This window comes from Nesoenas mayeri (genome assembly GCF_963082525.1).
Source record: "Nesoenas mayeri genome assembly, chromosome: Z".
Classification (NCBI taxonomy): Eukaryota; Metazoa; Chordata; class Aves; order Columbiformes; family Columbidae; genus Nesoenas; species Nesoenas mayeri.
This window is the reverse complement of record NC_137542.1, coordinates 7,786,489-7,809,715: the sequence shown is the minus strand read 5'-3', so window position 1 is coordinate 7,809,715 and position 23,227 is coordinate 7,786,489. Positions and strand designations below refer to the sequence as shown.

At 43.3% G+C, this 23,227-nt stretch overlaps 1 protein-coding gene across 2 annotated transcripts in view; it reads left to right on the top strand.

The window, feature by feature from the left end:
• LOC308051644 (PALM2-AKAP2 fusion protein-like) overlaps positions 1 to 23,227 on the top strand; it is a gene marked incomplete at its 5' end in the record, with an annotated part of 53,026 nt that overhangs the window by 11,499 nt on the left and 18,300 nt on the right. The window contains one exon of one of the 2 annotated variants that reach the window (XM_080362203.1): positions 19,807 to 22,195. In XM_080362203.1, the coding sequence (XP_080218329.1) occupies positions 19,807 to 22,195 (2,389 nt within the window). Of the gene's footprint in view, positions 1 to 19,806; positions 22,196 to 23,227 lie in introns of those variants that run through there. The other variant, XM_080362204.1, reaches the window with a different exon arrangement.

Here is a 23,227-nt window from a genome sequence, read left to right as displayed (position 1 = left end):
GATTCTTCCTTTAAAATGGACATAACTTTCTTAATCTCTGATATACTTCAGGATTAAGTGTGTGCAAACCCATGTGGACTTACAGAGTGCCCAGCCTTTTCTTCTGATTATGTGAACTCTGAGGATCTGCTGTGTCCTAGGACAAATTGTGCTGCTTGGAGATTTCTTCTCTTTGCATCGTTTTTCTGCCCCAATACGGAAAAGCACCTTCAACATTCTCCTTCACCTCCCTCTCCCAAGTGCGAAAGGCAGTTCAGATATTTCCAACCAAGCATTTTTTTAAACAAGAAAATATTATTGCATCAGGAGGAGTATGCTTATAGTGGAACATGGTGCTTGATTCAGTGCATTTGCTGTTGGCAAGTTCATTCCTGTTTCCCCCTGTTCAGCTTTATAGCTGAATCTTGTGTCTCAGAAGGCGGTGGAATTTCATGGGGATGCTGTAGCCCCAGAATTCACATTGTATCACAGTTTTACCTGCTTGGAAGGAAGTTCATTGTTTGCAATGATGAATTCATTGAAGAGTTAACTAAGTTTTAACGCTGAATTTATGTAGGATGGTGTACTGCAATCATATCTACCTTTTTGCAGACAGCCGTCAATACAGTGAAGCTTAATTTTATAGCAGAGAGCATTATAAGAAATTTATAGTGGCTGGGAAGATAAGCTAGTGCCTTGACACAAGCTTATGGGTAAGACACTGCTGGAAAATTTTTAAATACTTGCCTCTAGTAGAAAAACAGTGCAACTAGCGAATGCATGCTCATGTTTCCTTTGTACTTAAAGATACTTTAACATTTCCTGATATGTTGTTGCTCGTTTGATAAGCAGCATGGTGCTCATCCTTGTATGTACACCTGGGGTCTTGCTGGGTAGCATCATCCTCTACTGGCATTAGACATGTATCTAAGGTTTAAGCTGTGGCCAGCAGTCATCTTACTTGTGTTGGCTTTTCCCACACCTTTCTGGAGTCGCAGGAAAGCAAGATTAGGGATTTCCAAAAGGTTTTAGAGAAATTCACTTCAGCTGGCCTTTTTAGACCAGGAATAGCCGGCCTGTGCCTCCTAAGCTGTGTGTGCAAAACGCAGTTCTTTGAATCCGGGACTCTTGTGAAGTTTAGCCTCAGCAGTTGCTGCCTGTCATAGCAGAGACTTAACATCAGTGAGCCGGGCAGCATCGTCTTGCCGCTGTGCGGGGTTTGCTCTGAACACCCAGCTCTGCCGGTGCTGGGTGATCGTGGGGGGCTTGGGGTGGGAGGATGTCAGAGAAAAAGAGACCAGACAGTCTTTTCCCTGACATAAAGTAGTAGTATTGTTGCTATTGTTTGATAAACAGAGCTACCTTATTAATCAAATTAATCAACTGTAATAGAACAAAACTGTGTGTGTTTTGACACTTGCCAATATTAAGTATAGAAGAAATGACAGTTGACAATTACAGCAAAAGAAGCAACTTGGAAAGTACTCATCTTTTCTAAGCATGGGGCTGTTTGATATCTTTTAGCGTTGTCTCTTGGTTTGTAATACCCTACTTACACAGTTCATGTTGGTAAGTTGTCCTGTGCTTCTTACTGGTCTCCTTTGGGTAGGTGGCACATAGCAGTGGTTGTTGTTACTGCAACCAGGTGTTCTTTCCTTTCCAGACGGCTGGGATTTCTCCTTGTTAATTTTCTCTGTGTATGTTCAATTGAAGTACTGCGTCTGTTCAAAGCTACAGCAAACCTGTGTCTGCAGCAACCCCATACATTCTTGGGTTATGCTTAAAGGAACTTGCTGTAAGTCTGTTTTATTTCAAATTCAGCAGAGGGTAATGGGAGGCTCTCCTGATAATATCTGACTTTCTTCTGAAACCCCAGGTAAACTGCAGACAGCCTGAAGGATTTTCACTCTAACTTCAGACCTCTAGCTCCCTCAAATTCAGTAGGTTTTCTATAAATACGGGAAGAGGTTTGACTCCGCTGAAGAAATCCTGATTCCCGTAACCCTGAAGTATCCTCTCCGCTTTGGCTGTGCAGGTTAGGTAATTCTTCAAGATGGCACCAGAGTTAAAACACTCAGACATAGGCTGAATGAGTAGAAATTAACAGGCACGACTCCAACTTGCAAGACTGGGAGTTACCTAAACATTATGTTCTGTTTTAAAACAAACATTTTTCTGTTAGCTTTTCTGAAATTCTTTAGGATCTTTGTTTGCAGCCTCCTTATCTAAACAAATGAAAACAAAAGCTGTGCACGCATTCCTTGCTACCACAATAAATGGATTGTTTTTACTCAGGTGGTTGTGGGGAGGGATTTTTTTTTTGTCCTGTCTTTTGTGTTTGCCTGGGAAACAGCCTCAGCATGTAGGATGGCAGATCATCTCCAGTGCTAACAGTGTTTGAAATAAGTCCTGAGGATGCTTCTTCAAATCACGTTGCATTTATGGAGAGGCAGGAGCCTGCACAGGACCGTTCCCATCGTGCAGCTGACAGAGGACTGCTCACTTACCCCTTTGGTGACTGTTCCCACCTAACACATGGGAACATGGAGCAGCTGAAGGTGGCTTGCAGCAGGGCAAGGTGGCTTCCTCCTCTTACTACGGGTGCGGGTCAGGCTGTTTTGAGTTACCTCACCTTCAACACTAAGGAGAAGCTCATCTCCTTGCATGCCTCTCCAGCGAAGGGTGCTGAAACAAGCTTTAGGCTTTCAAACTGCGGAAGAGCGGAGGTGAAAAGTTTGCTGTGAAGTGACTGTAGAACACGGCTGCAGGAATCACACCCGGTGGCTGTCACAGGTTGTGGAGGGCAGTTTTCACCCTCCTCAGCACCCACAACAAAAGCATGTAGGTAAACCAGTGCTTTTGACAGGTAGTGAAAAACTGAAGAAAATATGAGAGGGGAGAGGAAGTCTTTCTCCCTATATGTGTCTTGCAATAAACGTAAATAATTTGTCATTTCTGATTCCTTGTTTGCTTGCTAGAGTAGATAGAATCATAGAATCATTTCATTTGGAAGAGACCCCCAGGATCATCGAGTCAAATCATAACCTAACCTAACTCTAGCACTAAACCATGTCCCTAAGAACCTCGTCTAAACACCTTTTAAACACCTCCAGGGATGATGACTCCACCACTTTGCTGGGCAGCCTGTTCCAATGCCCGACAACTCTTTATGTGAATAATTTTTTCCTAATATCCAATCCGAACCTGCCCTGGCACAACTTGAGGCCATTTCCTCTTGTCCTATCAGTTGCTACTTGGGAGAAGAGACCAGCCCTCTCCATGCTCCAACCTCCTTTCAGGCAGTTGCAGACAGTGATAAGGTCTCCCCTCAGCCTCCTTTTCTCCATGCTGAACAGCCCCAGTTCCCTCAGCTGCTTCTCATCACATTTGTGCTCCAGGCCCCTCACCAGCTACAAGGAGATGAACAGCCAAATATTAACTGTAAGTACGTGAGGAAAACTAGTGGGATGCTGTGTGGCCTTTCTCACTTGTTTTTCCAGCCATCATCTTTTCGTGAAATGTTGCCCTGTCAGCTGATTGGCATTTATGGCTCCAACTCTTGTAATTTCAACAAGGTATTTTACATTTGCAGTGCTGAGAGTAGTAACCATGTCACATTCCGCTTTCTCTCTGAATGGAGAATGCCCCTAAGCCCCAGTTTTCAGACCAGTCAAGTGTGAACACATCTTCTAGTAAGTTTTACATGTTGAGCATGGGAAATATGGATGAGGACCATTTTTAGCCTTGGAAATTAATTTCAACTCATGTAGCATCAAGAGAGGGTGTCCAGGTATTCTTTGGGTTGAGTTGAACACCAAGGTTAGATGTTTCTGAGGTGTGAGTCCTAATTAGGTTATACTGATGCAAGTATGAGTACACACCAGAGGCATTTTCTTTCTGAAGAAGCTGTAGTGTTTCTCCATCACAAGAAGACACAGTCCAGACAGCAAGCAGTGTCAGAGCCTGGCGCTGGTCCCTTCCCCGAAGTGGGCAGCCGCAACCGACCGCACTGCACTTCCCTGCTGCAAGTTGCCCAGAAAGTGCAAACCACTCCTGAAATGTAAGAGCCCTCTGCTCCCCCATCAAGGTTTAATGTGACAATTTCTTCTTGTCAATTTATTTCGGTATCCACCCTTGGGTAATTCTTGCTGAGCAGTTATTCTCCTGCTGCTACAGGAGCAAACCTGAAACATGGGTGTTGGGTGGGGGGGTCTGCTCTGGAAGGGAGAGGTTTGTGGTACGAGCAAGCTGATCATGCAGCCTGTCCTCAGAAATTGGTTTTATTTCTGTCTCATCCCAGTTGTCTTTGTAAGAACAGCAGGTCTGGTTACACCACCAGGGGAAATTATGCTAACAGAGCCAATTTGTTCTCATAAAATAAATAGAAGTGGCCTTTGGGTTTAAAGCGTGTGATTTCCACAAAAGAAGGAGGAAGAACATTTAAGATTCCTCACCAGATTAAATTCTTTGTAATAGCTCGTTGTCAAATAGCCACTTAAACATGAGGAAATGTCCACGACAACTATTTATTTTTTAAAAGTATTTGTTGAAAGAAAGAATTTGACTATGAGCCGTCTCTGCCAAAAGCTGAAAATTGGCTTGTGAGCAGGCGTGACCTGACCAGCATCACGGGTGATGAGTCTGCACAGAGAGCTGCCTCCCCTCTCCTGACCTGCATCTCCTGCTGCCATGTGGGGAACTCAGAAACGTTTAGCTGGAGAGACAGCTGAAGAATGGAGCAGTTCACTGAAAAGACAAAACCCACCCATACTGCCAGTGTCAGGGCTGTCATTGAAAGCCTCACAGTATCTCTTGTATCTTTGTTGTTTTACTCTGGATCTCTTGCACGTGACATCCTCCAACATTCACCACCCATATTTATTTCTCTGCTGGCTTGATAGGGTAGGTTTGTAGAGGAGGTGTTAGAAAGGTGAAGGAGATCCTTAAAATGTTAAGCAAACTTTCAAAGTTGCATGCTCAGCCACCAGTTTTGCTTCCAGCAGTCAACCTTGTGGGGGACTTTTAATTTTACAGTCCCAGACAGAGACATCTGTAGAGATAATATAGTTTGAAGATAACAAGACGAAATGGTAACTCTCATCCCATAAGACTTTCCTTCATGTGCAGCCAACTTTTCTGTGATACAGAGAACCCAGACTTTCTCTAATGAGCTATGTGTCATGAAAAGACTGTCGATACAGAAGGAGATAATGGAATACCTCTGGTATTAGTGTTTTCTTCTGCTATTGCACATCGTGAATTTAGTGGTCCTATGAGGGTGCTAGTCCGACAGGCTCAGAAATTTGGGCAGGGTGTTTATTCCCTGAAGAGGAAAGGGATGCGCAAGAGGATTTGTTTGGTTTACCTTAACATTGCATAGGCTTTCCGTAAAGAGGAGCACCACTTTGTTTTCTTTTTTCCTCTAAGCACATGTTTCAAGAATAGAATTAACCCTTTGCAACGGAGTGTAATGATGACCCTATGGTTCAAGTGGTGCAGTTGTCTCCAGCATGGGAAGGCCTTTGGGCTCACAGGGAAGCATCCGTGTCCTGAGGTGGCTGAAAGGGCTTGAATTTATGTGACCACTATAGCTTTGTTTAACCATAACCAAAAGTTGTGACCAGCAGCTAAAATCTGAGGTGGCTTCTCCCAGAAATGCTCATAGCATGGACTGTGCCTCATATCCAGTACCTCGTCACATATCTTGAAGGTTCACAGGACAGGGGTGTTTTGAGTTAAGGAAGTCTCCCAAGATCACAAGGCCCTTGCAGAGAACATGTGGCCACCTACATCTTTTTTCCTTGACTGGCTGTGTTCTTGGTTACACATCTCATTTGCCTGTACAGGTGGCCTTCTGGCACAGACAGAGCAGCCTTGTGGCTAGTTGGAGTCTTTCTCATTAATAAGTTTGACTCAGCACTAAAACTGTGTATGACCTGCCATTCATTCTGAGAGACAAATTTGGCTGCAGACCTGAGGATCCTCAGATCCGCAGCCAAAAGCAGGAGTTGCCTGCCTCACACTAGCTTCTCATGCACAGATTTAGGCACAACATCCAGCATCCTTGGCTTTAATGTGCACTTGTGCTGCAAATTTGGAAGATTAGAGGCCTGAAGCAGGTAAATCACTTTGGAATGGTCCTTTTTTCTCAGTTACTGAGGCCAGCATCACTCTGTCTTTTATAATCTTGCCCTTGATGTTTCCAGAAGACAATACGTGCTGATTGTTCGGTGGATCTGTGATACTCATACAGACTTTCCACTGCACTTTTATCTTCATACACTTGCTGCCTTTCAGTATGACATGATTTGCAGGACCCAGAGACTTACTGCTTATAGTCATGCAGGTGAAGTGGTTTAAAATGCAGACATGTCAAGAATCTTTGCACTTCAGAAAGTTAAGAGGAGTCATTTTTATTTGTTTCTTGATCATTCATCCATTTCAAGTTTCTGTTCAAGCTTTTCCCTTCAACCAAGAGTACTAGATTTATTTTTATTTTTTAAAACAAGCTTGAGGTTCTATTGGAAGAGACTAAGGCTTTAAGAAAAAAGAAATTAAGAAAAAACAACAACAGCAAAACTTATTTGAAGTTGATGGTAATGATAGGTCTGAATTCCTGAGGAGAAGAAAGGTTTGTAGTTCATTTGAGGCGAACTGTAGCAAAATAGGGTTTAATAGGGTGTATCTGCCACCTTTACTACTAAGCTACACTGCTATATCTTCATTACCAATAGCCCAGTTAATTCTTGCAACACACCAGTATGTTAAGGAAATATTTTTCCTCTTTTCCAAAACGGATTGATATAAGACACTGATATTTTTTTAAAAAAGCTGTCTGCTAGTGCAACTCTCTAAGATTTCAGTGAGAACTGAGCATTTGCACATCGAGTGTGCAGCTCCGGTGAGTCTGTAGCAAACAAGTGTCTTGAGCATCATCTCCTGCACGCCTGGGTAGAGCTCCAGGTACAGCTCTGTCCTCCAGCGACCCGGGGGCTTGTGGGACTTTACACTGTTGGTGACAGGGGGAGTACGTAAGATAAACACGTCTTGTGACCTTCTGCTCCTTCAGCGAACACAAGGGTTACTTCAGTGTCGTATTTAATCAAGGAAGAGCTACAGAAATTGCACTTTAAATCCAGACAGCTTAATACGTAATTTAATTTCTCTGTTAGGCATTTATCCCTCATCATAGTATAGAATTCTTGGTGATCCAAAGACAAAAATAAAAGATAATGTGGGAAAAAATTATATGGAAGAACACAGTATTTTCCTGTCATTTTAGGCTCACCGGAGCCACTCTGAATTTTATTTTAGGACAGGGATGCTGAGTGTCTTGTCTTTTTTTTCTTATTTCCATTCTGTTTTCATAGATTCATTCGATAGGTGAGAAGGAGCTTCTTACCTACCCATATTAGAACTGTAGGGCCTTGACTTGCTTCTTTTAACATGTCTCAGTCGGGTGTTTGAGCATGGGATGAGGTGAACTGCAACTGCCTTCAAGGATCCTCAAGGGTCCATCATTGCTGGTAGCGGATGGCAGTGCTGTCCCTCCGCAGATGCCCCAGAAGTAGTGAGAAAGCAAATAAATGTCTTAACGTAATTCTTCAGGTGGGTAAAATACGCTTTTCCAATACTTAAGGTATGTCATCTATAGCAACACCTGTAAGGTGACACTAAATTCAAGACATTTTAACCTGAAGTCCAGAGGGCCTTCACAGGCAATGCCAGGTCCGCATAGCTCATGTTTTTAGCTTTAACTATCAAGCCTCCAGGAAACCTAATCCAGCGGTGCTCAGATGTCACTAGCCCACAGGCAGCACTAATGAACAAGAACTGCGCTGGAGAAAACATGGTGCTTTTATTCCCAGTCACCTTTCCTTCTGCTTTTTTATTTTTTCTCTAAATGTTCCCTGTCTTCAGTTGTTTTCCATTTGGCTGACACATTTCCTCCAGTCTAGAGACCACTGCCCACACCGAATCTTGTGAGGCAGAAGGCTACCAGAGGTGCCCTAAGCACTTCAGTTAACATTTAAGCCTCTCCTGTGGAAAGAATATAGTTAATCCTTTTGTGGGTGTTTCCAGGTAGGTAAAAATTACTGCTAATTACTTGTTTGGAGCTTTGGTCTTTCACAGCAGCCCTTTGTGTAATTGCCCCTTTCTAGTACAAAACCAGCCGCATGCTGTGCTGTTGGGTTGTGCCTCCTTCCTCCCCCAAATAAATAAAAACAACAAACCACGAAGAAAAGAAATAAAACCCCCCACACAAACCCCCCCCTACAACAGTAACCCCTGCTTGTGCCAGCTGAAAACAGGTCTTTGGGTCTGTTGCCAACGTGGTACTTTTGAAGGGATCTCTAAGGAGGTGGCTCCCGTACAGGTTAAGTGAAGTTACATTCTTTTTGGGCAGTGTGAACTGGCATTTTGCTTTCAAAACAGCCTCTTTGTGGGAATGGGCTGAGGGTGTGGGCTGCCTCTGGTGTTTTTTTTGAAAACCAGACTTGTGTTAGCCTGTGACATCAGTCCTGTAACGAGCTGGGGAAGGAATTTGGCTTAATGAGCCAAAAAAAGTGAAGGCTCTTGTGAAAAATGGCATTTTGAGGGTTTCCTTCAGAGTTTACAGGAGCAGAGAGAGAAATGGTAAGCTAAGATTTCTGACCTGTGACTTGTATCTTCTTTGAGCCTTTATCATTCAATAGTGGGAGGAGTATTTAAAAATACCCTTTTTTTCCCTGTGATGGCTGTGGAATTCATCACTCTCTGGCTGTTCTGCTTATTGTAAACAGTGGGCAGAGCTTTCTGAAATCTTGCAACTTTTTACTTAAGTGTATTATAATAGAGGAGCATGTTGCTTCTAGAGAGAAAAGATACTTATGTATATCCTATGCATGTGATAACTAGAGATAGCACCCTCATGTTCAGTGTCTGTATTCTTTAGGAAGCACTTGCAAAGTCTTTTGGCTGAATTCTTTAGTTGTTCTGGAGGGGTCTGTTTCCCACTAGTCGAGTGTGTTATCCTTCCTGACACTGTAAAGCAAACTTCAGCTGATAAAGTAGCTCTAAGGGTGTCTGTTCAGCTTCATCTTTTCGTTGTTTAGCACTGTGGGAAATTAAGCATAGTACTGTGAGCAGTCACATTTAGCAGCAACAGCATTCCTGGTTTCTATGGCATTGGATGCACGCTGTGACACTTGTTTGATACCCCGGTGCATGCACCAGGATAGAACATTATTCAGCTCCAGAGAAATTAGGAAGGATATTTTAGGGTAAAATATCTGAAAGCCAAGATGACGTGGTATTTCCTTCTAGCCTCTGCTTTGGTTTGTACATACTCAGACTCCGAAGCTGAAGTCTTGTGCAGTCACTTCAAATACTGAAAACTGAGTTAGTGCTTGTGTGATGGGCTAGTAAACAATTCTCTTTTGAGCTGATCTGGTTAAGCCACTTTTGTCTGTTCACCCTCTTCCCTAAAGCAATTTGACCCAGAATGTGTCAAATTTCTGTTTGTACAAAAATGTGAGGTGCTGCTTGCAGTTTAACGCGGAGCCTTTTTACAACTGTTTAAAACAATCTCCAAGCAAGTATTTCCTACCAAATTGAGAAGCACAGATGACAGCAACCCTTAATGTAACGCTTTACTTGGCATCAGTGATCTTGCCAACATAAAATGGATTAACTAATATTTATTTTATTTTTCTGTAATTAAGGGAAGAAAAACCCCACAGCATGGGACTGGAGCAATCTGACTTTTAAAGCAGTTTGAGCTGGAATAGCCAGTTCAGTTAACACCGTTTCCCCCCACCATTATCTTAATTCTCCACTTGCTGAAAGAACAAGTGATGAATGCCTTAATCAAATAATATCCTAATGTAGTCCAGATGTGCTGTGGGTCATTTAATCAGTGGCTTTTCAGCAGGAAAAGAAGGAATAATGAGTCTTTGGTTGGGAGAGGGGAGGGGAGCAGGGGCAGAGCGACGGGAAGCAGTAGGTGCTGAAAGAGGATGTCTTATTCCCCGGGATTTCTCAACTGCCTTTTTCCCAAATAAGGAATTAGGAAAAAATCCTATCCAAGTGTCACTTCCAATGAAATATTCTCCTGTGTGAGATAGTGAGATGACTGTAGTGCTTAGTTTGTGTTACCAGCAAAGCTTAGATGAAGTTGCTAACTGCTCACAATCCCTAGCTCACATGGTAGGTCATATTTATAGCCTGGGGACAGCAATGGCATGTGGAGAATTTAGCAACATCCTCCTTTTAAAAGACTGTACACATTTGGCCTCTTACTAGCAAAACAGTTCTGTAGACTCTGTAGTCTGGCTCCTTTTTCTGTTAAAAACAGTGTGTCAGAGTCCCCTGATCATCTTGGCTACATTGGATTCATCATTTGGTAATAGCAATTTTCATTCTGTGAGTGTGTGTCTTTGAATGTATATTTTTTCACGTGCACCTTCCAGAAAGTTAAATTACATGCATATCTTTAGAGGAAGATCCCTGCGAATTGCAGTCCACTGGCATTACAAATTTTTGGCTCTTGTGTGAAACCTCCAGGTTATAGACCAAGTGCTGTTTTCACCGTGGCGTGTTTCTGGAAAAGGGGACTGGAGTGAAAGCATTTTTGTATGGGGCTTTCGTGGTGGGCTCTGAGCATGGTGAAGCATTAGGGATGGTGATGTGCCAGGCTCTTGTTGGAGGTGTCTTCTCTCCCTGCATCCATGCATCACGCAGCTGTTGACAGAGACTTCAGTTATATCCTTTGACCACCATTGTATTTTTTCTCCTCTCCACGTATGTGATTCAAGCGATTTTTTGAGGCAAGACTAGGCTAGATTTCCTCCTTCTTAGTGACCTCTCAGTTTTCCTTTGATAGCGTTCCAGTGATCTGTTTTTGCCTGAGTTTGGAGGCAACAGCCTAAAATAAATTTTGAGTAAAGCTAATTATAAATTGGGACCTTTTTAAGCCGCTATGTGCGCTCTCTTTATAGAGAGTTTTAGGGGTCTCTAGCTTTAAAGTAACCTAATTTCCTTGAAAAAGTGGGAAGAAGGCGATCCAAAGAATGCTTGATAGCTGGCTGGTTCAGCTGTGGTACTCTAGCCCTCCCAAGGTTCACTGTCTGCAGTAAAATAACATTGTCCTGCTCTGCAGAGCTGCCGTCAGATGAGACGCGCTGCACCGTGCAGTTACCTGGGCGTACCTTCATTTAAGGAGATTTTGCTGTGATAGGTCTTAACCTAATGGATGAGAGCAGCTGTAACAAGTCCGACTGATAGAGGCAAAGCATCAATAATAACTCTTAACCTTCTTCAGCTCTCTAAGGGAAATAGATGTTGAGCCTTTTTTTCACATTTCTGAGTATAATTTGTTCCTTTAGCCCTCTCTGCGGCATTGCTCCTGACTGTGAAACTCCAGATCTTGAACAGACATGCCTTTTAGAAGCGCAGCAAGCACTAATTAGGCTTTAGGAAATAGTTAAAAGCAGTGTGATCACTAGCAGTTGGTGTTTGTGAAGCAGAGAGTTGAAAGAAAGTGAAAAATAATCTGTCCTAGGCTTTGTTTGCAAGGGTTTGTAGGGGCTTGCTTCGCTTAACGCGTTCACTTCCTACTATATTGCCCATGAAAGACAGCAGTGAAAGAGCTCCAGCAGAGAGAGATCATGTTCAGAAAATGCGGTTTAGGCTATTTATGAAAGGTTTACAGAACTGTATCAGCCAGTGGAAGAATCTGTATCATCAGAAAACTTAAATACTAGTGCATCTCAGAAAGCCTACTTGTGTGCTTATGGCAGTTTTATCTCAGTTCCTCCAATGTATTAAAAAAGTTTTCCTAGCAGCTGTAAGATCAGCTTGGAGAACGAGTGAACTGCGTGGCCCTTTGTCTCCGTTTGCTGCCCCTGCCTAACCTGAATTCCTTCCTCAGGAGGTCCCTTTCTCATGCACCAAAACAATTAATATGCCAGTATTTTTCTCTAGATACTGCATTTACAGAGGAGGGTTGTAACTCTGTTCTTCAGAAGGAATGGGAACCCTCTGCGTCTGATGAAAACACCAAGGAATTTTGGAAATCCCCTTGTCTCATTGTTTTTTCATGCAAGTGACCGTAAAGGTCACCCTTTCCTTGTGCTGACATTATTAGATGAGTTAGAGAGTATTAAAAGCAAGGCTTAGTTTAGCATCCTTTCCCCTCCCCACTGGGATTAGGTCATGCTTTACAGGAGCAATTGTTCCATCCTTGACGTGTGTTGGGCAGATTTCAACTGCAGCATTTTCTGAAACTGTGATTTTTTGCGCATACACTCAGAATCCATGTTCTGCTCAACTCTTATCTTGGGCACTCTGTTAAGCTGAACATTTTTCTGTCCTTGTTCAATTAGGATTTCTCTGCTTTCACTTAACATCAAACCAGAGGCTGAACGTGAGTGAGTGCTACTTATAGAGAGCTGTGATCTCTGAGCTCAGAGACCCCCATCACTGATGGATGGGACCCTGTCCAAGTGGGCTCTGCAGATGCAATGGTTCATGTTACAGGACCTCATCTGTGACCTTCAGCTGTGACAAAGACATTTAACTTCTATTCCTTAAGGCTTGTATCATAACCTTGTACGCCCTGCCAAGCAGTGGAGAATTTTCTAGTTGTGTAATGCTCCTTATGTGTTAGTTGGATGTGGTGTTCTTCATTTCCTCCAGCAAACAGTTGTACTTCCTTAGGTAGCATTGGAGACTGCTTCAAGAGCTTGTATTTACCATTTTAAGTGACTTAGCACCACATGCTCTGTAAATCCAATATCACAACTGTTGGAAGCATTCATTCTTGTTTCAGCAGAGACATTTTAGAGACAAGCCACAGAAGAGCCTTAGTAAAAGTGTGTGAGAAAGTTTAAAAGAACTAATAACAATCTGTGGTGTTGTGATTGATTAGTACGTGAATATGTTTATATTGATCCTGAGTCTAGTGCTGCCTCTCTGCTGCATTGTTTTGTTTCCTTCACACAGAGTGTACTGTCCTGGTCATTCTGTCTTGGGGAACCGAGTGAAGCCATAGAAGAAATAACACTTAACTGTGCATTTTTCTTTTGAGATGGAAGTCAATTTGGAAGTGAAAGGAGCATCAGGAGTGGGATTTGAACTGATGAGAGCAATGAGAAAGACACCTTTTTCTGGATGAAATGCCTTCTTATGCATGCATTTACTGCTCTTATTCAGTGGCACTTTCAGGCTGACCTACATTTACAAGAAGCCAGCGGTGCAGAGTACAAGATAATGGTCTTTTCAGTGCAGGTTCTTGTACCTGAAATCAGATTTATCACCCATTTACTGATCCTTTAGGTACGGTGAGCTCCCAGTTCTGCCCATGAGTGTGAAATGCTATTTGGAGCTGTTTAGGGCATCCTCTTATCTGGATGCTGATAAAAAATGGAGGGGGTGGAGTGTAGCAGTACCAAATTGTGCTGCAGTTTCTGAATGAAAGTTTAATCACAGCTTCCTGTAATTTCACATTTGCATCTTGATTACCGCAGAACTGAACAGAGCTTTCTCAGCATAGCTAACCAGCCCCCAAAACTGTAGGATCTGAGTGTACACCACTTGAATGTGTACTGCTTTCCTTCGTGCCAGCTATGGAACCATCATATTCTAATAACCTCTGCGATGTGTTTTCTTTATCAAAGCTGGTATTTCTTTTCATTTGGAAGTTAGCAGCCTTTTGTCCCTAAATATTAATTTCCGTATAAATAACTTTGTCCATGCAGGTGCTGCATGCAATTACAGATCTTTGCAGGAATTAAAATATTTCATAAAAGGTAGTTAGCCTTTTGGGCTTTGATTTTTTTACAACAGCTGCACAAGCATGTAATATAAAGAACTCACATACCTGTTTTTCTTGCCCCTGTAGCAATAGTTGAAATCCAGTCATTAGGTTTGCAAATTCTTCAAAGAGAGACCAGGTGTATAGTTTTATGTAGTAAGAGAAAATAACTGGCATAAGGAATCAGGTGGCTTCCTACCTGTAGAAAACTGCTTCCAATTTACATGCCTTGAAGTCAGTGGGAAGTAGTAAGGGTTATTCCAAAGGTGAATCCTGGCTTGCCCAGAAAGAAGCTTCAGCTGTTTGTCATTGAGGGCACAGAAAATCCTGGAGCTACCAGGACATGTTTGGAGAATACGGTATCATTCATTGCATGCTCATCATTAAAATATCCTATCATGCACTACATGTTCATCATTAAAGTGTTCATCGTTTTTGAACCATTTTGCTCCATCCTTTATTTATTACAGCAGCAACAGGAGTTTGATTTTGTAAAAGAGCTTTATAGTGCATCACATGGGGAAACTGAAGCCCATGGCTCAGTTGGAATGAAAAATAGTATTGCAAAGCCTTTCACGTGCTTTCTGAGCGAATGCAATCAGAACTCCTCCTCTAAAATGGGCAGAAAAACCCAAGGACCTACAGAAAACCACTCAGAAATTGTCACACAGCACACTCTCCAAGTAGCCACTTGTTTGGGCACTGTATCCCCATGTCCCTTATTGCTATCTGTATTCCAAAAGAGTCCCCTGCTGCTTCTTACAGGGAGGTAGTATGAAGTTGCATTGATTTTTAAAATGTACTCTCGTGATTTCTGAAATGCTTCGGTGAAGATAAACCAGCTTTTCAGAATGAAAATTTGCCTATTGTACTGTCTGGGTACCTCAGTGAAGGGCACAGAGAGCTGCTTACGGAGAACGTCACTTGCAACACTCAACGCTAACACATTTTAGTCATCGGAAATGGTTTCCGTCTGGGTATTGAAGACGCTGTGTACTGCACTGTGGAGTACAGAGGAACAGGCCAGGTTTTGCTTTTTGTGTGCAAGCAGGATTATGAATGGAACTATTCAAGGTAGTGCCAGCATGTGACATGTCTTAAATTCAACAAAATTGGCAACAGGATTTGGGGATTTTTTTTTTTTCCCTGAAACTTGAGTTTTATCCAATTTCATTAAGTGAGAAATTTTTTTTTGACAACACTTTCTATAGTATTTTTAAAACCCTTAGGAGTCACTCTAAAAAATATTGTATGGAAAAATGGGACCTTTTCATACAAGAGCAATAAGACGACACTTTGGGTTTTGGCTCTTTTTCCTTTTATTTTCCTTTTCTTTTTATTTTTCTTTTTCTTCTCCTTTTCCTTTTCTTCCACTTTCTCTTCCTCTTTCTCTTCCTCTTTCTCTTCCTCTTCCTCTCTTTCTCTTTCTCTTCCTTTTTGTTTTTTTGTTTGTTTGTTCTTTAATGAAAATACATGGTTTCTGTAGGTAGTGTCAACAGAAATCAGAAATCCCCTTCCTTTCCTCGAGCCTCACATCATCAGCTCCATTCCTTTTCTTCCCCAGTTCCAGGATCTTTTTGAGGAGTTTTTCTCTGCTGCTGCTTTCTCTTAGCTGGGCTGAACAGAAAATTTCCAAAATGCATACTGTTTGGCATATTTCTTCAGACTTCTCTACAGAAATACTTGTTCTCAGTAGCGAGGGTGGAGCAGTACCTATGCGGGCTGGGGGTTTTCTCGCTGGACAGGGGGGCTGTCTGGAAGCACAGAGGTGCAGATGAGCTTTGTGCTTGGGACTGGCTCCATCTGTGAGGCAGGTGGTGACTGCGTTCTTCAGAAGGATGAGCTGAATGAAAGCAGCTGCTCTCTTGAAGGTTTGCCAGAGTCAAGCCCCTAGCAGATTCATCATTTGGTTCCTTCTCTTTTGCAAGGAGACATCAGAGGGGCAGGCTGGGACAGTAGGTGAAGAGGGAAAAGATCATTGACATCAGCACGGGGGTGTGGATTAGCCATTCAACCATATGCAAATGTGATTTTAAGTTACGCTGTTGTACTAAAACTGCTAGAGACATGACAGGCACATGAGTTATACCCAAGGGCAAAGGGGAAAGGGTTGAACTAAGCACAGGCTCAGCGATCAGGCAGTGGAAGGAGAAGCAGGAGCAGTACAGGACATCTCCAAACAAGATAAAATCTACAGAAGGGGAAAGTCAACAGTGCTAATTACACCAGGAGACCAACAGCATCAAAAGCTGTCCTAAAACTTGACCGGAGTGATTGGTAGAAGCCCACAATGAGGAAACTGTGGTTTAGATTTTTTAAACCATGAAACGTTTTTAGTTGTTTAATCCTTTCCTCTCTCCCCCTCTCCACTACTGTCGCTTCAGAAGAATGCCGATGTGGCTCAGAAGGATTGCCTCCCACTTATTGTCATATGCATTTTGTGTTGCTCCAAACAAAGGAAGGCACAGGCAGTGCATTTGCTGGGTCTTGCTAGTAGCACACCCACATTTTTTTCCTTCTAAAAGAGTTGATTGCCCAAACACTTACACTTTTGTAGATGAAGAATTCAACCAAGGAGGAAATATGCTAATAATTCTCTAAGCTGCTAATAACTGTAGTTTACTAAAGTGCAGCAGCATTGTAGAAATGACACTAATTACCCAGTTGCATCTTGACTGAAATGAATGCGCATTCAGAGATGGTGTAAATGTAACAGTAACTTCTGGAAAATCTGGGTCTAGATGAGCAGTATATGGCAATCACTGCGAATGCTGTATTGCTGGCTAAAACTGGGACTGAATCCAGCCCTTTTCCCATTTACAGGCCTTTGTGAAGGTGCAGGCTTTGAAAAGCCTCCTCCCTGTAGGCAGCAAATACAAAGCTATAGGTACATATTTATCACCAAGGAGCAAAAGCATCCCCCTGGCACACTTGCCTCCTTCTGCCGAACAGCTGAGGAAGGGGCTCTGTGTACATCCCCCAAGCCTCCTCCCACCCATGGTATCATCACCCCAAAGTGCCATTTTCCCAGACCCAGACAGTTATCCTGGACAGGCTCTGTGGCCTCAGCTGTCTTAAAAAGCTTTATTTTGTCGGGTGCTTCTATCCTTATGATCTTCTCTATTATCTTATTCAGGTAACTCATCAGTAGGTTGACTTCTGCTCCTCACAGGAGTGTCCAGAGCATACTGTCGTTGCTGTGTCCTCACAAAATTGTGCCCAGATTCTGCCAGAATATTCTGAGGGAAAAACTATGTGTTTTTATAAATTATATTTTTTTCCTCCTCTAGTGTTCCTCCCTGGCATCTCCGCCCTGCTGGGAGCCCTTCTACTTGCTCAGCTACTAATCCCCAGCAAAGAAGGTTTCCCTCCCATAAGCAGCAACGTTTCCTTATATGTTTTACTACCAAATTGTCTGTGTTACTACAAAACTACATGTGCCATACTAATTGCACAGTCGCATGCGGTTTCAGAGTTACATACTGTCATAAATGCGTGCCCTGATTAGACAGGTGTATGTGCCTTAATTGTGAGCTATGGATTGCAGCTATGATGAGAGGATGGGCTCTTGCTCTTTAAGAAATTGGTAAAATACTGTGCCTGTGGTTCTGTACCCTAACTTGGACACCCAAACATGGTATGATCTAAAATGGTTCATACCTTGAAGTACTGATGGAAGGAGACTTACTTTAGCGCATGGAGTCTGTGGGACAATCAATGGCATATTCCCAGCACCATGACATGGAGGTACCAGCAGCATGGGACTGGGGGGCCTTCAGTTCTCATTTCGCTCTGCAGGGAGATGTGTTTCAGTGGCTGGGGTGTGCAGCTCCATTACCTGATTTTCTGCGTCCATCGGAGGTGTGTTCTTGCAGCTACAGAGGACATGTGGTTCGCTACCAATGTCTCTGGTGGCTTTGATCTGTCTGATGAGAAGCAAATGTTAGCGGGAGCGTGATGGCATGCTCATGGTTTGTGTGAAAGGGGGCAGCCAGCGATCCTGCACTGACGCTTGTGTCACTTTGGACAGACTACTCCAGGTAGCGACATCCCCTGCTTTGCACCAGCAAGCCAGGCAGGAGGGATTTAAACCCAGATATCAGAAAGGTATTGCAGTGTTAGTCCTGTCACCTGAGTACTGATTGTGTCATGATACCTGCAGCTCTGCAGGCAAATCAAGAGCAATTCTTGCCCTTTCAGGATAAAATAAAGTTTATTATTTAATTCCTGCTGTGCCCACTCCAAAAAAGCAAGGGCTTTTTATACTGGGTTGGCAGAACATCTGATTTCTTGAACATATCCTTAATATGACTGGAGAAGAAACTGCCCACATTCAGATATTTAAAGGGTAAAAAAAAAAGTAATATGCTTTAAGACAAGCACTGATAGAAACTTCAGCTGAAGAATTTGTAGGTTCGACAGAAAGTGAAGTGCAAGTAGAACCAATTAAGTACGTCAAGTAAAATATATAGACAAAAGCTGGTTAGTTGTTTTTGAAGATTTTTCCCAATATTTAAGCCTAATTAAGAAGAAAATATCTAATGTCTGAGGCCGGCATTGTCTTCAGCTGAGTACTACCACATAATTAGAAAACTCTCTCAAAGTGCTGTTTGAAAGAGAGCTTTTCTGGCTGACTGGCTATGATTCCCTAAGGTGTGTCAAATGCGTTTTACTGCCAGTATAAAGCCAGAGGCAACGTGATTGTTCAGGTCACTGTAAGTGCCATTGTGCTCCCAGCTGATCATCTGCTGCAGGGTGTGTTAATAGTTGCAAGATAAGGGAGAGGTGCAGGGGTGACCAGCAGAACATGGTGCCCTTGTTGGGTGGCCACTGAGTTCCCAGGGTTTGATCAGTGCCATTTGCTTCCCCAGACCAGGCCTCAAACACAGACACACGTGGAAAAGGAGATGGAGACCTCAGACATCAAGTTTCTGTTTTAATATTAGTCAAAGTGAATAGATGACTCACTTTTGGTTTTCAGGAATTAGGAAGAGTTAGAGTTATTTTTGAAGAATAATTTTGAAAATGCCCTTTTATTTTGGTGGTTTTGTTTTGGGGGTTTTTTTTGCCTTTCAGCAGGAAAGAATTATTGAGAAATTCATTGACATGTTACCAGCTTAATCAGAAGTTCCTTAAGACTTTACTCACAGGAAGTTCTGCTTGACCAGTAAAATCTGACCATACCTGAGCATAAATAGTGTTTCTTCCAATAACTTCCATGAGAGCAGAGACAACACACCAGGGAGAAATGTGAATCCAGTGCATCTGCACTGCAGATCAAAGCAGTGGGAGGGAGGAGACCATGACTCTGGTCCCTGTCATGCTCCTGGTGGTGGTCGTCATGCCATAGGAGTTGCAAATGCTTCCTGTCTCCCACATCTAATTGCGTGTGGGTTTCCGTGGGGGCCAGAGAAAGACCCCGTGTCTTTCCAGCACCATGTAATTCTACCCTATGTTTGATGACCGGGACTGATCCACTGAGGAATGAACATTCCCTGCTGTTGCCACATCCTTTTTCCTAACTTGGGATGAATCGCCTACTCTTCCTGCATGTTCGCATCTGTTTCTGCAAAACGTGGGCAGTAATAATTTTCATCTGTAGAAGCATTATGAGATTTCCTGGAGGTGTGGAAAGCATTTTTAGAATACCAAGATGATAGGTGTTGTGTGCTGCATGTGCAAACCTTTGAAGAACCTTAACTGCCAAGTCATTAGTAACTTGGAAATCCAAAGCTTATTTTTAGTGACAAACCAGGACACAGGTGTGAAGTAATGGCAAAGCGAGGATGGTAAGCAGATGGGAGATACTTAAATTAGAGTCTACTGTTGTTTTAGTGCCTTGTCCAGCTTATGGTATGGTAACTTATTGTTCTTATGTTAATGATTTGCCTTGCCTTCCCACACTCTGAGAGGCTGCTTTAATCTCAAGTTTAAGAAGTGCTAGGATTTACTTTCCAGATGGTGTTTACTCTGCAAAAAATAAAATGTTGCTTTTTAGGACTTCATCATAGTTTTGTTCTCTTTCATTTCAGAAATCGTCTAGAATCCCTGAGGATGACATCAGGTTGAGAAAAAACAGAGAGCAAAACTGTGCCAATTTCTTGGAACCAGCAACTGTGTTTGCTACAAAGGAAGAGAAAATGGAAATTGAAGTTCCAGTTTCTGAACATAAAAGCATCACCACAGTGGCTTCCTCACATCCCATAGACAATCCAACCCACTTCTTTTCCCCAGCTGCCGGCCACAATGGACTTAAGGACAGGCATGAATCTCTGGACAGTGAGGTTGCTAAAGAGATCAGATACCTAGATGAAGTGCTGGAGGCAAATTGCTGTGATTCTGCTGCGGATAATACCTTTAATGGGACATCCTCTCCTGAACCAAGTGCAGTTTCTGTTATGGATGGCTCAGGAGCATCTGTTAATGTCAGTTATGATTCAGTACCTAGTGGAAGTGAAGAAAATGTAGTCGACAAGCAGGCACCCTTGGTAGTTGAACCACGTGAAGCTAGCATAACAGATGAGAACCTGAAATCTAATGGCCATTCCTTGGGTGGACTGAAAGAAGATACCAGGGAAAGTCTGAAGGTGCCAGGAAGTCCCACTTCTTCGAACAGTTCTAGAAGATCCTCTAAGGATGGAGAAACAACTCTTACAACTCTTAAGAAAGAGGCTAAGTTTGAACTACGAGCCTTCCATGAAGACAAAAAGCCCTCAAAGCTCTTTGAAGATGAAGAAGAGAAGGAGAAATACAGGGTCCGCAAAGTGAGACCATCAGAGGAAATGATGGAACTTGAAAAGGAAAGAAGGGAACTCATTAAAAGCCAGGCTGTTAAAAAGAACCCCAACATTGCCGCCAAATGGTGGAACCCTCCGCAAGAGAAGACTCTGGAGGATCAACTGGATGAAGAGCATCTGGAGTCCCACAAGAAGTACAAGGAGCGCAAGGAGAGACAGCAGCAGCAAGGTGCCACACCGACATCCCCAAAACAGGCCAGCTGCTCCTTTGTACCACCAGAGCCAGTCAGTATCAAGAAAGAGGATATTGTCACAGAGCAAATTGACTTCTCAGCTGCCAGAAAGCAGTTCCAGCTGATGGAGCATTCAGGTCCATCTCAGGGTCAGGCCCCACCAAGGCGGTCAGGAACACCCAAAATGTTCTCCATCAAACCCTTCTACAAAAGCCTCAATTCTCCAAATGTAGACAGGCCACTGTCTTCTGTGACAAGACCTGTTTCAGTTTGTGGGCAAACAGGACAGCTTGAGGGTAACAATGCCACTGTTGTCAAAGCACAGAAGGTCTCCTGTACTTCAGAAGATGATACAAGTGTTCACACTACCACTGCTGACCCAGTAAGAGAGTTACCATATAGTGATAGTCCCAGAGCTGGACAGGCCTCAAAACTGTGGGCAGAGGATGGAGAATTCATGAGCGCGAAAGCGGTCTTCACGGTGGTGAAGGATGATGGACAGGGCATGCTGGACCAGTTCCCAAAGTCAGGCAGCGCCTCTTCTCCTCCAGAGGAGCTCGATTCCGGTTTGGATGACTTGTCTGTCAGGTCTCAGGATACCACTGTCTTGGAGACCCTTTCCAATGACTTCAGCATGGATAACATCAGCGACAGCGGTGCCTCCAATGAGACCATGAGTGCCCTGCATGAAAGCTCGCTGGCTGATTTCTCGCTGCCGCAGACCCCGCAGGCCGACACTCCAGCAGAGTGCAGAGGTGAAGGCATCTCCAAGTCGTTCAGCGACCCAGGCTGTGACTCGTCCTCCTCTGCTTTGGCAGACTCCATACTGATTGACGACCAGCTGGAGTACCATGCTGGCCTACTAGTTCAAAATGCCATCCAACAAGCCATAGCCGAGCAGGCGGATAAAACGATCTGCAAGGAAGAAATCCCAGCAGAGAAGGAGATCTCAGTCAAAGAGCTGCCAACCACCCCTGGGCCATCTCCAGCCTCCAGGGAGCAGCAGAACCCAATGTTTAAGCCACCCCAGGTGTCTTCACCTGTTCAAGAAAAAAAGGACACTATACCAAAGACTTCAAAAGAGGAAGACTCAGGACTCAGGGAAGGGAAGAGTTTGCAGCAGTCACCCGTGTATTCAGCCAGCCAGCCGTTCCTTGTGGAGGAAAGCAGGCATGAAGTCAGCTATTTCAGCAAGTATTCAGAGGCAGCTGAGCTGAGGAGCACCGCCTCCATCCTGGCCACGCAGGAGCCTGAGGTGACTGTGGGCCCTTTCAAGTTACGGTCAAGGAAGCAGCGGACTTTATCGATGATAGAAGAAGAGATCAGAGCAGCCCAGGAACGAGAAGAGGAGCTGAAGAGGCAGCGGCAAGGTCTGCAGGTGGCACCAAGCCCTGTTATGAAGACTGCACCACCCATGCCGACCAGAACCGTGTCTTACAAAACTGCACCAGGTAAGAGCCCAAAGCGCCAGGGGGGAAGTGAAATATGACCAAAAGGCCAGCTCAGATTTTTTATGTGACTTTTGAATGACTGTGGCATTTTGCAGAGGGCAAAGGGTGGTCAGGACTTCATCTGCAGGCAAGAGGAGGGCAAGGGACAACCCAACTTTCTATCTCTGAGCATGCATGTGGACATTTTTGTTTTTTTTCCCAAATGCAGTGCAGAAGTATCTTACGTACCTTGCTGATCATCGTTAGAAAATCCCACGCTTTATTCATCCCCTGATGTGTTGTAGTGTGACATGTCTATCGCTGTGCTCCTCGGAGCACCCACTGAAATTTAGGATCATCACAAGGAGGGACAGCAGTGCTTTTGCAGCTGCATGGCTAGTTGAAAGACAAACATGCAAAGCCTTTTTTAACGGGCTTTCTGTTCTCTTGCCTGTCATTAAGGAAGTGCAAAGATAGCAGGGATATACAAGTTTTTCAGTTTTGCATCATATTTCTTTTGTGTGTTTTGCTTTCTGTTTTCAGCTATTTCTTGGTCTTCTTCATGAACTTTCTCTGGTAAAAAGATCTCCAAAGCTGTTGAGTTGCCATGCATTTCATCTGGTGTGATTCAGTACTGAATTAAACCGGTGTCACAGACTAAATTCTTAATAGATACAGTAGAAGTCCTTCTCTGACTGATGAGCTTCTGAGTCATTGTGGTAGGATTCACAGCGGTTACAGCATATCTCTCTCGTCCTTCCCCTTTTCAAAAAATAAAATCAAGCACTCATACCTTGTTAATATAACATCAAAAAAGAAATCTAAAAAAAAAAAATAAAATAGAAGTATATGCCAGGCTTATTTCTGTGTAGTGATTTTTATGAGTGTAGACCTACATATGCTTTGCAAGTGCTTCAAAGTTTTTATTAACAGTGATCATTGTGAAGAAGTGTTAATTTTACCCAGAGTACTTAAATTCCATTGTTATTTCCATTGATGTAAATCTGAGCCATTGATGCTTCCAAAACACTGCACAGGGTGATTCTTTTCTTT